Source organism: Ixodes scapularis, unplaced genomic scaffold, assembly GCF_016920785.2.
Source record: "Ixodes scapularis isolate PalLabHiFi unplaced genomic scaffold, ASM1692078v2 PGA_scaffold8__174_contigs__length_109621045, whole genome shotgun sequence".
In the NCBI taxonomy this organism is placed as follows: Eukaryota; Metazoa; Arthropoda; class Arachnida; order Ixodida; family Ixodidae; genus Ixodes; species Ixodes scapularis.
Genome location: NW_024609883.1, coordinates 10,450,124 through 10,466,027, shown reverse-complemented (window position 1 = coordinate 10,466,027; position 15,904 = coordinate 10,450,124). Strand labels below are relative to the sequence as shown.

The 15,904-nt window shown below is 44.8% G+C and overlaps 1 protein-coding gene across 4 annotated transcripts in view; it reads right to left on the bottom strand.

The window, feature by feature from the left end:
* Nucleotides 1–15,904, bottom strand: part of LOC115322654 (histone-lysine N-methyltransferase SUV39H2) — a 193,703-nt gene that overhangs the window by 150,409 nt on the left and 27,390 nt on the right. For all 4 annotated transcript variants that reach the window (XR_006076672.1, XR_006076671.1, XM_029983005.4 and 1 more), the window contains exons 5-6: nucleotides 13,865–13,989; nucleotides 7,541–7,688 (exon numbers count right to left, since the gene is read on the bottom strand). Coding sequence is in view for 2 of the 4 variants with exons in the window: in XM_029983005.4 (XP_029838865.2) it covers nucleotides 7,541–7,688; nucleotides 13,865–13,989 (273 nt within the window). In the remaining 2 variants the exon portion in view is untranslated. The remainder of the gene's footprint in view (nucleotides 1–7,540; nucleotides 7,689–13,864; nucleotides 13,990–15,904) is intronic.

The window sequence follows — 15,904 nt, the reverse complement described above, 5'->3', positions numbered from 1 at the left end:
ATGGCAAAGGATAGAGCATGGGCTGAGCTTCAGATATTGTTAGAGTTTGGCCATTTTCATCTTTGATTGAACACGAGTCATTACCTGAATGTTTGGCAATGCTGATTGTCAAAAACTCAAGCACTCGACTCGGGCTCATGACGATAGAGTATGTAGTGGTGTCAATAACGCTAAAAAATGTAGTGACATTCTCAATTTATATAGACTTGACGCAATGAGTCACATGATGTCAAAGGGCCATTTGACGTGACATTACTTGACAGCATGTCATGACACAATGACATCCCCCGACCACTAACACATGAATAATCATAGTGCCAATACAAAAGCACCACAAAAACCCGCCGTTTCTCATACATCGCAATTCTGTATATGACGATTCCATCAATACAGTAATCCCTCATTATAACAAAATCTTTTTTTAATTATCACTTTTACTGAAGTTTAGCAAGGTTCCTACTGAAATGCACACATTTTTAACTGGATTATTTGAAGTGCATCGGCGGCCAACCACATTTATTATGAAGGCCGCAGTGCCGAAAGCATGCAAGCCTACACGGGAGTGCACAAAGACCCTTGCATTCCCTCTTCCTTCTACACCTAGGCAAACGGCAAACAAGAAAACGGAGTAAACGGGTGATAGAAGGCAGAGTACACAGACCGCCACTTGTGATGCCGATGCGCCGACGAGGGCAGGGAGCAGCGTCCATGTTCCGATGCTACTCACGGCACCCGTGGCCAATGCTACCCAACTTCTGTCGGACTCGGGTCAAGGGAGCAATGTAGCCCCGAGATCATCCCTTTGGAAGCCCCCGACACGCACACTTGCCGCATGCTACACGCGCACGTGCGTCGTATGGGAGATTGGGAATGTTTACCGAAAGTTGCTTACATCTGCGATGTTCAGAAAAGTGGCCGCCCCAAGTCCAAAATCGCCAAAACATTTGACATTCCGGCATTGGCTGTTTGACATTTTATCATTTTGCAGACCAAGCAAGGTAATGAATGGGTTCCAGAAGTCTCTCATGCAAGATAAAGCATACACGCGACCTAAAGATGAAGGATCGCCAACTGCTTAGCAGACGTTGGATTTTCTCTCCCGAGCACGCTTGCCGAGCCGGCACACGATTTCCAGAGCTGCAACAATCTCTACAGGAGTATGTGAAAACATGTTGGCAAAGCCACCCAGGATAACTTTGATTCATTGCACTTGTCAGTGCCAACGTTCCCGTTGTTGCTCCTGCCACTGATGTTGCGATCGTAGACCTTGCCTTGTCCAGGGTAAACATGAAGTGACGTCGGAGAGGCGCCTCAGGAAATGCCGACGATTGCGGAGATGCGAAACATCCTACGGCTGCTTCAAAACAAAGTAGAGTGAAGCGGCAATGACAGTGTTTATGCGATGACTGGAACAGTTCAAGGAGAACATATTCGTGTGAAATTATTGGGAACTCCACTTATTGTAGAATACCATGCATCCGCCCATTTCACATTAAGCGCCCATATACAAATTTCTAAGATATGAAAGAATATGCACAGTACATTTATAGGTAAAATTGATGATCGGGCAAGCGCCCATCCCCCATTTTTTCGCGATTATCTCTAAATTTTGAGTGGGTGCCTTGCCCGGTACTTAACGGTAATTATTTTTTTGCTCGGTAAAGCTGCCGCTTGTTGCTCATAGGCAAGATCTGTTTGATTAAATATATAATTTGAGTGTTCCGCAGTGTTCCTGTCAGCCTTCAAGGCTGATGGCGTTCGCTTTTCGGCTCTATCGCTTTTATCAAACTACAATTTACAGTCACCAACCAATTTTTCGGATTCCGATAATTCGGACTTGTTCAACATTTCGGACCTAAAGAAGGAACCGTGACTTACCCCATAGAAATAGCGCATATTCACGACAAAATATTTCGGACAGCTTGAAGTTTGAAGGTTTGATTATTTGGACAAAATCGTTGCGAGCGATCAGTGGGAAACACCACCGAGAAGCGGCCATTTTGATGTTGGCTGCAAATGGATTGGCTTGGTTTGGCAGCGCTACTTGATTACTCCCGAGTCCTACCACTAGGTGACGCTGTACGGCTTTTTTTTTTCTCAAGCTGCACGTCATTATCATCATCATTGTTGTTTCCATTTTGCTTTGTTCATTTGCCATTGCAGTCAGGGACCTTGCGCCTCTCATCTCGACTCGGTGAATTGTGTTTTTGGACTACGCTGGCTTGGACGTCATTGCCCCACTTGTTCTACCGCCACCGCAATCTGTTGCTAAGAAGCGCAAAAAGTACCGTAAATACACAAATGTAGGTAAACCCCTTTTTTCAATTTTTGAAAATCTAAAGTGGGGGGGTCGACAAAAACAAAAAAACAAAAACAAAACAATCGCGATATCAAGAACACCCCCATTTGTTACAAGTTCAGCCAGCTGTGCCTGCAGCATTGCACTATTCTCTGCACTCAATTGACAAATTCTTTTTTCTTTTAGTTTGCGCAAACGAGTATTATTGAGAGCGATTCACAAATTGACCGGAATGTATGGCGTTGAACAGCACAGTTTATCATATACAGTTTGCCTAGAGTAGAATGAGCCTGTGGTAATCGCAAACCACGGGATTGAGGGCCTTGTGTGAATAAAAGTACATTGTAAAACTAAAGTAATGCTATATTATTCACAGAAACTAAATTATATTAATAATCAAATAATTTGAAAAGAGCAAAAGTTTCTCAAACAATTATTTGAATTCTTAAGAGCACCCTCTCACCACGGATGGGGTAACTAACCCACTTTTTATGTTGTAATTTTACTGTTTTGTTTTTTAAAATGGCGGCCACCATGGCGTTTTGCTCACTGGCTTCTTGTGTCCGCTTGCATTGCGTTTTCACTTTGTTGCTATGTGCGCACCACTGGACGACAATCACAGGTAATTTATTCACATAAGTATTTTTAAGCAGGCGACTATTTTTGCTCTACATAGTACAATTGATACGAAAATGTTACAAACAGCACACGCAATGATGCGGTTGTTGACTAGTATTAGCAAAGAGACACGGTAGTACAAACAATCTGAATGTTACCCTCCAAGCTATGTGCATAAAAAATGATAAACCGAAGATCAGTAAACATAGCCTCAACCGGTAGAGGTAAAGTCGCGATAAAGGCATTTCAAGACAGCTATTCATAAACAATGCAAAAAAAAATGCACAGACACTACATTGCTTTACATGACGAGTATGATTACAAACCAGTTGCTTTAACAGTAACTATACGCTCCGTGCGGGAACTATAGGGGGCGCTTTGAAAAACGCGCGTAGCGCCGCTAGCGGAGGAGCTGGCGTTCGACAGTGAGGCGCGCTCAGCAGCCTGCGGCGCCTTTTCGCGTCCGAAGCTGTGGCAGCGGAAGCGCGCACGGACGGAACTTTTGCTTTTTGAGCCGATAAGTTGAGGGTGACGTTGCATGAGTGCTGGGAGAGATTTAAGAAGGACATTTAGTTGTTCTCCGCTTCTTATATATTGAGTTTGAGTCGTTATTAGGGCTAATTTCTTTAGTTGCGGTCGAAAAAAGGGTTTGAGCAATTTTCCGAAAAGCCAGACGGCCGCCACCATAATTGCTCTCAGTGGGAAATTTGTTTCGCTCGTCACTGTAAACGTAGGACTGCTGGGACGATGATATTTGGAGGCGAGTGAGATGTTCCCTAAGTTTGAGCACTAAGTGGGCCAAGTTTTATTAAGACAGCAGGTGTGAAATTTATGGTTCGAACGAATAAAGGAATAAAGCTGTCAGGAATATCCAATATTGGACCCAAAATGTTGTGTTATAACCGGGCTGTGCAAAGTGCAGATTAGGACAAACAGGTTCTTGGGTAACTTGACACAACAGTTATAATACCAAATATAGGTGGCATAGAAAAATCAGGTGGAAATTTGGTTTGGGTGGCGTTACTGAATGGGAAATGGTTTTGACAGTGAAAGGGCTGTCAAGAGAATACCACTCGTCATGGGAGATGGAGATTTTACAAGTAGGAAGGGACTAGTGCACTGTACTTCCACTTGAAACAACTTTACGAAAGGTGGCTTCAAAGCCGAGAAAACCAAGTTGCCGGCCGACACACGGTTTGGCCATCAAAGGCTTTTGCGGTCAGCTGTTGTGTAGTAATCTGGTTGTGCGAGGTGCTGATTTTCGGCACACAGGTACTTTGACAACCGTAACTTGACAAAACACTTATTATGCCTAAAATAGGTGGATTAGTTTAACCAGGTGGAAATATTTTGGGGCGGCGTAACTAAATGGAAACCGGTTTTGACCGTCAAAGGTTGTCAAGACAATACCACTCACCGTGGGAGGTGCACACTTTACAGGTAGGAAGAGACCAGTGGGACGGTACTTCCAGTTCGAACAACTTTTCGATAGGTGGCTCTAAGCCGAGAAAACAAAATGTTGTCTACAAGACGGGTGTCAGCATTTCCACATCCAAAAGGAGGCTGATCGAAAAAGAAAGCACACCACATAAACTTCCATACTCAAACGTCGATTGTCCAGTGATTCCAAGTTTCATTGTAGTTTTCCTTAGATTCATATTTGTCACTTTTTGTACTGTCCGAATCTTTCTTCATGAAGTATAGACTGCGTGTAATACGGGTCCGGAAATATCATTGACACGTACGATGGGGAAGAAACTTCTTTCGAGGGCATTCCTTCAACGAAATTCGCACTGCATACCCGCGAGTGTAGGATGGCATTTCAGTTAGAGCTAAGATATGCAGGCGTTACTGGTACGAAAACAAATGCAGAGCGCACAGCGGCAGTGTAGAATATGTCAGCCGTGCCGACACAGTGGCAGACATGATCGGGAGACCAAATTTCTCGCGTCGTACGGCACGGGTCCATCGTTGTCGCTGTCCCACAAAACATCGCCGAGGTGAAAAACTGTGAAACTTCGTCCCCACGAGATACGACGCATAACTATTGGAGCACTTAACGACACAGCAGTTCATGCTGTCAACACAGCCCAACCGCACCGCTCCGACTTCAGTTGGTACGCGGCGTGGTTTCGTTTTGCTCGGGCTCTCACTGCCTACCTTCGGTAACGGCCGCGCGGCGGCGCGCCGGTCGCGTTGCACGGAGAGTATAGGCTCACGTGGTTAAGAATAAAGCTGTGTTTCTGGTTCCATCACAAATGCAAAGATGTATCTCTCGCTTTGTATAGACGCCTCTCCTCATTATCAACTAAGTGGCTATGTGCAGCTCCCGGCCTTATGACTTCTTTTCATCTCCTAGGCAGCACGGAGCCCCTGCGTACCCCACCATCATCTCCAGCTCTACCAAGTGGTTCTCTGACCCGCCTCCGGCGAGCAACAACATCGGCAGCGTTCACCATTCGCACGACAACTCCGCGTTCGGCGTAGTTATTGTGCGAAAAGTGCGCGACTGGAGTCATATGACTCTAATCACGTTTGTGTTTCCAATGTTTGCTTCCTAAAGAAAAAGCTACTTGACTTTAAAGCAGTAAAGCAATCTTTCCCGAATACAATATTCGCTGTGTGCGAGACATGGCTGGACGCCTGTCTTCGATGGGCAATTAATGGCCAATTTTTTCCAAGTGGAAACATCATATTTTACTCCCAGGCATAGTAAAATGTATTCCAAATGAGCACATTCCATGAGATAAGTAACTTGTATCTTTATTTCTTAGAAAGTCATCAAAATTCTCTTATCACTTCATACTAACTATGAAACTTGTGTTATTGGGTTTATTAGGTTCTTTAGGCTGCATTTTCTAACATGAAACAATCACTAGGATGGGCGTCATTGGATCTTCGTTAAAAAAAATTACGGTTGAAATTTTTATACAACATTTATCATGAACCTACTGGTATTAATAGCTCACCATACCTTTTAAAAGCAAATTATTTTTCCAAACGTAATGATCACGTGCACAAGATACACGAATACTGTACTAGGACGGAGCTCTGCAAAAATTTGTCTTTTGTGAGGACGGTCAAGGACTGGAACGCTTTACATGAATGTATAGTTTGTGCTGCAAATGCTGATATGTTCTTTTCATTATTCAGGGGTGGAACTCCCGAAATGTACTTGGGAGCAGCCACGGGAGCAGCTAAAACTGCTGTTTTGGAGCAGGCTGGGAGCAGCTAAAACTGCATTCTGGAGCAGGCGAGGAGCAGTTCAAATCAGTTTTCATTGCACTTTAGCCTGTGTCTTAGACAAGGACGGGAGCAATTTCAATTGTACTTAGCAGCCCATATGAGCATGAGTGGTTAGGCACCTATGTAGATGGGATAACAGTGTAACAGGTGCAAAAACGAGGCCTTAGTGAGAACCAAAACGCAAGTACCATATGTTTCTGAAGATAGTACCCTTGATATTTTCTGAGTGGCTTTCAGCTGCTCAAAATGCAAACCAACACTGTTTATAGCATGACCCACACGTGCTCGACATAGTAATTATATATGCGAACCACGTGGCGTTCGTAAGCAATAGACGTTCAGTTGCGCGGAGGAACAGGGCAACAAATTTTCAGTTTATCCTATTGTAAAACTCAGTATCAAAGCATCAGACTACGATTAACGGAGTTATCATGTTCGAAGCGATGAGCCAGAGCAAGATTAAAGTACGCCGAGCAGACTACCGCTCGCGTGAGAGCTGCTGGCCGGCAAGGATTCGGATCGGACAGCGTCTCAGTTCAATCAAATCACGATTTATCTTGCAGTAATGCGATTCTAACTTCTAACGATGAAACACTAAAACGAATCTTTCCCTAATGTGTTTTCAACTGGCTGACATCCGGAACCCGGGCCGCAGACCGTCAGGCTATCTGACGCTTAACGACTCCACCTCGCCTCGGCCGACTTGCTTAACCGCTTATGGTTGAAGAATAACAATCCATTCACAGGTGACGTTGCGCTTAGATCCGACCCCCGAGTTTTTTCGCGTGCTTCCGACTCGGGATACACAAGAAAAATAAGCGGAACACAAAATCACAAGGCCGGCCAAGCTAAACGAGCTCATGGTTGCCAATCGAGTCAATAAAAACCGAAACCAAGACAAAATAGAATTACTTTGGCGCACGATGTGCGATTTGGAGCACAATGGCGCGAAGTATTGGCTGTGGTGCAGTTTCTGCCAAATGGCGCACGATGGCGCAGACAAATGCGTCTGGCGCAGGATGGCGCAAATGGCGCAGCCGTTCCACCCTTGATTATTATTTGCCCCCTGCAATAATGCCTTCTAGGCGCTGCAGGAGTTCTCTGAATAAGGAATAAAGGCTGGTCTCTGTGTTTGACAAATAGAGGGACTCGAGTTCCCTGAATCAATTTTACTTCTTCCCACCCTTTCCGTTTTCCGCCCTCTTCACTCAGCTTCTCTTCCGAACGTAATCTGGCCTACCTCAACTTCAAACTATTTTTCGCTTCTGCTCAAGACCATTTTTCGCAAAATCCCGAGGACATCAAAACATGCTTCAGATGTGGACACTTCACCAACAGGCTGGAAAGCACGGCGGACCGTACGCGGAAGAGGCTCACCGTTTTCCTGATGTCGATGAGGTTCTTCTTGGAGACGTGGCCGTTGCTGGGCACCTTGAAGCCAACAAGCTTGGACATGACCATCACGTCGGGGCTCTCTCGGTTGCAGACCTCCCTGATGGCCGACCGCATCAGTCGGAACCTGTAGCTGCATTGCGGGAGCGTAAGGGGAATTCACAACAGTTAGTCACAAGGTACGGCGCTCCAATGGGACCTCCAGGAGCTTCGAAGACTGCACTCTGTTTTGCCTTACGATGGCCTGCAGAAGATTCTACGAACCATCCGCGGAAGTGATTTAGTGATTGCGACGCTTGCCATGTTTTGGGAACACGAGTCGAAAGCCAGACATGTTGATGACTGTAACGATGCTTATTTTAACAGTGAAATACGCTGGCAGCCGCCGTCGAAGTTGAAGGCGTGGGACCATCGAACGGTCGGTCACATGGAAGTCTGATCTCGGGATAGCTGGTCGTGTTCCACTTGGTCCAGCATGACGAGCCAAAGCTGTCATGCCAAGAGCCCCAAACCGAAAAGGGTGCGTCCCTCGGCTCTGACTGGTGTTCTTAGGATACTGGGGCTAAGTGACCAATAGAAGCAAAGTTGAGTGCTCTTATCGTTCGGGGGGGCCGACAACACTCACTTGTAAGGCGAGGGTTAGGTCCGGAAAACGGCTTTCCCTCTCACTGGCGCGCCCCGTGTTTGCACTGGCGACAGACACAAGTTATTTGACAAGTGTTTGGAGCCACAGTTCCCACAACAAATCATGCGACAACGTGTCCCGCACGTTGCTCCATCTTTCCTGACGGTCATGCGACCCTCATGAGGCACTGGATTGGCTCCAATGGCTCGTATGTCATCTGCAGACCGTTGCAAGGTGAAGCGGAGTACAAGAGGGAAGGCTGCTTTCTTGGAGTATATTTAATTTTATCCCCTATTCTGCAAGTACGAAAATGACTTACACAGCCACACATGTTTGCCTGGGGTGAGCAGTGCCTGTTAACCTGCAATAGTTTGCCACCAACTAAAAATGGTCGTGTGACGGTCGGGTTGTCTAGTGTCCTATGTACAACGCGCCATGGATGAATAAACCGAGGCAGTTGCAGCAGTTGGTTCTAGAAGAATCACTCCTCTGGACTCTGGCACATGGTCCCTGCCAGCCCTCTCTACTTTTTCTTCCTCAAAAAGTAAAACCACGACTAGGAAATGGTTACCATGCACAGAGTAATCACTCTACTTCATCGGCTCTCAAACTGATTCCTTGGAATCCAGGCCTTCCCAAGAGTATTAAGGGTGCCCCGAGCTCTCAAGTTTTCTCAAACATCCCTGCCCATGTCTTTGCTAAAAAGATTGTCATATATGTCTAACATGCTTTTAATTTTATACTTTATCCAGTCAAGCAGACAAATAGGGGATAGGTATAGTTTGTGTATATTAGCAGAATCTTCAAGTTAAATTAAGGGAAGTCGCTCAAAACAATGAGCTCATGTAATGTCCCCAATCAAGCCTGTGAGAATCATTTATGGCAGAAAAACATACATTGATTAAATAATGCTACAAATTTCCTATATAGCCTAGGGGAGGCTTTGGAAAACTTGAAGAAGGCAGTGATGGGAGATGCGAGAAATATATTTTGCCTTACATATCATATCTATTCTTGACTATTTCGGAGGTTAGAAAGCTAATGACGTGCAATTATGGCAAACATACATTCAGTGACATGCATTTGTAAACGAACGGCAGAACATACGAAAAAAGCAGGGGGCTGAAACGAATGTATTTGGAAGCAGCACATGCCCTGAATGCCCAAGATAGCCATACTTCATTTCACCACAGGTCAGAGTGCACTAAAAAGGCGTGAAGAGACACAAACAAAAAGAAAAACTGTCCTTCTCTGGCATTTCCCACTTTTGAAGTGCCTTGCACTTAGAGGGCCTCTTCGTGCTCCTCCTTTTGTAGGCACAGTAAGGAAAGAAGGACAAGAGAAAGACAGAGAGGTTAACATGGGTAATTGTCCCCGTTGGCTACTCTGTGCTGGGGGGAGCAATGGGGAGGTTGAAGAGGTTTCAAAGGAGGTCACTCAAGGACAAATTACAAGTTTTGTGAACATATAAAGTTGTCACACTGTCACGTGACATCATGGTACCACGTGACATCACAATGTTACATCATAGTGTCATCTGATATCAGGTAATGCCATGTCACACTGATGTCAATGTAACGTAAGGTTGCACTGCCACCGTGTCAGTGATGTCGGGTCACATGACGGCAGCGTCCCGTCATGATGTCTCCTGGCATCACAGTGTCCCGACACAATGTCACATTGTCGTGCGGCGTTCCATCACGTAACGTCCCGGTGACGTCAGATCACACCATGTCACAGTGTCACTTACGACATCTTGACACACTGGCACCAGTCATCATTATGTCATGTGACGTCACAATGTAACATGGCTTGATGTGATGAAGTGAAGTAAGGTGTCGCATTGCTTCGCAACGTCATATACGACATGGTGTTATGGGTGTGCTCAGATAGGACGGTCATGTTCAATTTATTGAGAAACATTTTTGGCTAGGTGTTCGGCATTTCATGAAGCCCAAAACAGAATTCCAGATAAAGGTAAAGCCTAGATAAAAGCGGAGCTTTATGAGGGGGGGTGAAGAGGCCGTCGTAGTAAAAAAGCGTCTGCACCAAGTGAGAATCAAACACAGACCATTTAGATTAAGCGAATGTCTTTCCAGCACGTCACGAAACATTGCCGTGAGTTGAGCTGCCATTTGGCGGGAAAGCCTCGCGGGGCGTCCGCTCTGTGTCCGGCAGATAGGAACAGTGGCTTGGTAACTTGTCTTTGAGTGGGGGGGCAAACCAGACCCCCCTCCCCCCCTCCGGGTTGGGGGGTGGTGCCCGTGTATCTCTTGGGCGCCGACGGACAGTGTTTGCCCTGCTTAGTGGCGGCTGTTTCAGAAGGGGAAAAACACATGCCTTGCCCCCCCCCCACTCGAAGAACTGAGGGGGCAAGCACCTCCCTTGCCCCCCTGGTTGGTACGCCCATGGATAGGAACTTACCATGAAACTCTTTGGCTGGTGTGTGGCCTTTCGTGAAGCCCAGATAAAAGTGAAAGCTGGATAAAAATGTGGCTGTGAGGCTTGACAATGATTATCATCGTTATTTGTTGGGAGAGGAGTGAGCTGCTGAATGCCGATTGTTTAACGGGGAGGCCATGTGACCAAACGAGTGGCATAGAGGAGCTCGAGAGTACAAAAGGCTCTGGAAGATCGCCAGGTTTATTAGCCCGATTAGTGGCAGTATCGCTTCATTATAGGAACTGTTAATTGTATGCATGCTATGCGTTAAATTATCTGATGAAGAGTGCTGTGAACGCACGCATCTGGAAACTAACAGTATCACCAAATGTTTGTGATGCAACAATGGTTCTTCCATCACATCAGATTACAGGTATGATGCAAGAACGTTTCACATTCCGACAAATTTGCTTAACAACTTGGAATAAAATTTCTTTGTCTTCAATTTAATTTTGATAAGAGGTAGCAAACCATGTTCACAGAATGAAACGGATCTCACTTTTGCACAGTGCTCTCTTTTTTTCGTTAAAATAAATTGTGTCCGAGATTAGGTGGAACAACAACCTTCTCAATTGCAAGCAGATGCAACTTCAAGGACCACAGAAATAAAGGATTAAACTTTCTAGAACAGAAAAATATTTAAGCATAAAGCACGCCAACTGGTCTATTTGATTTAGTTAAATTTATTTTATTTAAAGGGGCACTGACACCTCAAGGGTCGTATTTTTTTTATTGTCTAAAACGATGCACGTTGTAGTCGTAGACACGCAAAAAAAAACGCATCGCAAAAAAAACATTTTTCCACGTGCACGCCTTTTAATTTTTGGCGCTCTCCTCTTCCGCTTTTTGCCTCCTCGCTTCTTTTGATTCGCAACGTCAAGAATCATGTAATTCAGAAGCTTTGTAGGTGACATTTCTATAACATTTAATAATGGCAATCGGAAAACATGTTTTTTAACGCAATTTCGAATGCACTACGGCCCTTCTTTTTGAAATACCAAAAATCATAGTCCGTTGTGGTGCTGCCTCCTGGAGTTGTATCCTCCCACGGAAAACAGGCAACACCGCTCAAAACCGGTCTGCCGGCGCTCGCTTGTTTCTTCCTCGCTTTGGGTCGCCATGGCAACAGCACGGAGTCGTGCAAGAAAGTGGACTCTCGGGACTCCGCAATATTTGACGTCAACGCACCGGCGCGAATCGCGGGGGAATTTCCAATTCGGCATTTGCAAATTGTTTTTTTACTCCACAAATACTGAATTCCCAAGTTTTGAATTTTGAGGGTAATGCCCCGGCATTGTTTTCAATAGTTTTGAATAATCAAAAAAATATATTTGATTTTGATGTGTCAGTGCCCCTTTAAGTCTATATTTCAAGTAAAATAAAATGTAAACCTTGGCTTCTTGTGCAACTCTCATATTTAGGCAGTTATATGCAATTTTTTAACACATCTTAAAAAGTTTTTAAACTGGAACTTTTTGTAGAGTATTTCAAGTTTTGTTCCCATTAAAAACTTTCAGCCTTTCCAGTCTGGTGAAGAAGGAAGACCAGCGAAGCTATACTATGGTAGGACAACCTCAAGGACGACTTCTTGGAGGACCTCAAGGACACCGCCTAGAGGACGACGTCTAGGAAGACCTCAAGGACGACTTTTAGGACGACCTCAAAGACGACGTCTAGAACGATCTCAAGGACGATGCCTAGGACGACCTCAGGGACAAAGTCTAGAACGACCTCAAGGACGACCTCAAGGATGTCTATGACAATGTCAAGGATGACTTCTAGGGCGACCTCTAGGACGACCTCAAGGATGACTTCTAGGACGACCTCAAGGACAACCTCTCGGACAACCTCAAGGACGACCTCAAAGACGACCTCAAAGACGACGTCTAGGATGGCCGCAAGGACGACTTTTAGGACGACCTCGAGGACGACACCTAGGACGACGCCTAGAGAAATTCAGCCTTTCCACTCTGGTGAAAACCAGAGTGGAAAGGCTGGAAAGGTTGCCGCCATCTATGAGCAAGGCCGGCAAGCTGGTTGTCGCCGTCGCTCATAGATGGCAGTAGCTGTCCAGAGTTTTGTTTTGACATTTATTTGCGGGGGACACAATCCTCGCAAAACTAGCCTTCAACAGCTCCGCTGTAAAAGAAAGTTATTGCTCAACTATAGTAAGTCTTTTGCATTGTGCCCAAAAGTATTTTAAATAACAAGAAGAAAGAAGTGTGAAATTTTTTCGCAGCAATGAAAAAAATAATTTTTGATTTTTTCCAAACATTACTTGATGAACCTTTGAAAACCGATATTTTAAAATCCGCATAGACATGTTGCATCATATTGTATTAAAAAAAGAAAAAAAGAAATGTTTCTCCAGGTCTATGTTGCAGTGAATTATCATTGTCCCCGTCTTAACAACTAGCGGTACTCGAGCACCACATCTACGGTGGCCATACTTGGTCGCATTATAGCCCAGACACCATGGAGAATGCTTCATGGTGTGTAAGTTACAAAAAAACCTGCAAGCTTTTTTTTATTAGTGATATGGGCTGATATTGTCTGTGAAAACTAAACCTTGCAGCATGTTCGGTTCTTAGGGTAATGTACTTGGTTGATTGCACTGCACTGTGCTACCTTCCCAGGGTAGTTATTTAAAGTGGGCGGTCCGGTCACAAAATGGTTTGATTGCTTTCTCTAGACATCACTATATTCCGTTTCATGATTCAATTCGAAGTGACGACATGCCACTGTGCCCCTCTCTAAGTTCATGTGACACTCAATGGGCATTGGACTAACTTGGATGACCCATAGCATCCTTTGTGGTCCATCGTAAGGTAAAACAGAGCATAGAAACAGGCAAGGTACAGTAACTTATGTCCCGACCAATGGCGTACGTGACGAGAATGAAACAATAACAGGTTGTGTTTAAAAAAAAAGGGACGAAGAAGTGGAAAGTTAGGCAGCGTCATCCGACCAGCGTTGCGCAACTGTGCAAGTGATATATCTGGTGTTTGTAATGTGAATGCACATCGGGAGAGCATAAAATCGCTGAGGTTGGCTCTATAAATGCTTTGCATTTAATTTGCACAATCTGATTGTGCAAGGTCATGGCACATTCATTGAGCATGGCTGGTTTAGTCAGTGTTTAGCCTGTGCTGAAAGAGAATGAACGCTGACACGGCACTTTTCACGCTGGTGATGAGAAACCTCACTCGTAGGTACAGGAAAGTCTGTTTGGGGCTCTTCACCTGCTGTTGCTCTGGATGCAGTAACTGATGACCAGTGCCATGCAGTGCGCCACGCTCTCCTCAGACTCCCAGGAGTTGAATTTTGAGCTCCATCCTTTCCACTTGATGAAGAAGTGGAATGTGTCCTGGTACAATTAAAAAAAAGAGCATTCAATGCCATCTTTTTCACCTCCAGCAGTGGCAGAGCATGAATGTCTGCCGGCATGTGGGATCATGCATCTCTGGAGCGCTTTTCCTTGCCGCCAGTGCAAAGCATCGAAGCTTTATGCACGTGCACTTGTGTAAAGCAGTGAAGCTTGACACAAGAGCACCGGTGCAAAGCAAGCATGAAGGGAACAGCACGGCTGCATTAAAAATGAGGGGGTTCTGCAATACCCCACTTCTATACCACTCCATCGAACCGAACAAGGGCCAAGGAAGGGACCCCCCCCCCCCCCCCGTGCCCTTTCTGCTTTTTCAGTCTTGGACCTAAGAAGCATACATCCCATTTTTTGTGGATACCTCCAATTTTTGGGTGAATGCTTGCTGGGTATTTTACGGTATGCACCAACTGAATAAGCGGCACAAAGCCTTTCATCATTGCTGTTAGCTGCAATTTCCCTAGAAAATAGAATTACCATAAAATACCGGGCAAGCACCCACTCAAAATTTAGAAATAATCGCAAGAATGGGGGATGGGCACTTGTCCGGTCATCAATTTTACATATCAATGTACTGCACATATTTCCTCAGATCTTACAAATTTGGGAATGGGCGCTTAATGTGGACTGGGCGGATGCACGGTATTCTACGGTAGGTGATGAAGGTATGCTTTCAAATGTACAAAATGTCCATAGGATGAACAATTGAAATAATAAATGGTCATTTAGTAAAGTTACCTTTGCCTCAAAACATCCAGTCCTTTAGCTGCTATGAGGTCTATTGTTACAAAACTGAGACGGCAAAAAATTCAATGCTAATTTCCCTCAAAAAACACTGCTTTGTCGAAACCAATATCATCGCACCAATTAACAGCAAACGTCTTATTTCAACAAACTTATGGTCAGTGAAAAAGTGGTTAGAGTGCAGGCAAGCTGGTGTAAATTGAACATGACAAACTAGGTGAGAAAAAGAGTAAAACTACAAGATATACACCAGCTCACCTGCCCTTTAGCAGGCTTAATCCCATTCTCTTATCCATCCTCTGTTCCCTCATCACCATCCACTCTCCTTTTTGCTGCAAATTTCATATGAAGAATTTTTTGCTCGAAGGTAACAGTATTTCTATACTACAGTTAAGATGTTTCTAAACTAAAATTTACTAAGGAATTGGGTCATCTACTTTATTTTGTTTTAAGTTGAAGTCCCCTCCCATTAAGGAGAAATGACGTTTTCAAAAATTTAGACAGAACAGAGTTGCATCTCATTTAGAGGCAATAACTCTTCCTGAAATATTTACATTAGAGTTACAAAAACTAGAAAGCCCAAGGTCCCACAATCGCCACTTTATATGCAAGCAGCCAGAATGGTGCTTAAAGGGGCACTGACACCCCAAGGGTCATATTTTTTTTTATTGTCTAAAACAATCCAAGTTGTAGTCATAGACACGCAAAAAAAAAACGCATTGCAAAAAGAAAAAATTTATTACGTGCGCGCACGCCTTTTTATTTTTGGTTTCTCCTCTTTCACTTTTTGCCTCCTCGCTTCTTTTGATTCGCGACGTCAAAAATCATGAAATTCAGAAGTTTCGTAGGCGACATTTCTATAACGTTTAATAACGGCAATTGTAAAACAGGTTTTTTAACGCCATTGCAAACGCACTACGTCCCTTTTTGAAATACCAAAAATCGGTGTCCGGTGTGATGCCACCTTCTGGAATCGTATCCTCCCTCGGAAAACATGCCGCCCTGGGCAGGCGCTCGCTGCTCGCACGGAATAAAACCGGTCCGCCGGCGCCCTTATCTCTCCCACTCCTTTCCTCCCAGCTTTGGGTCGCGGTGACAGCAGCACGGAGTCGTGGAAGAAAGTAGACTCTCAGGACTCCGCAATATTTGACGTCAA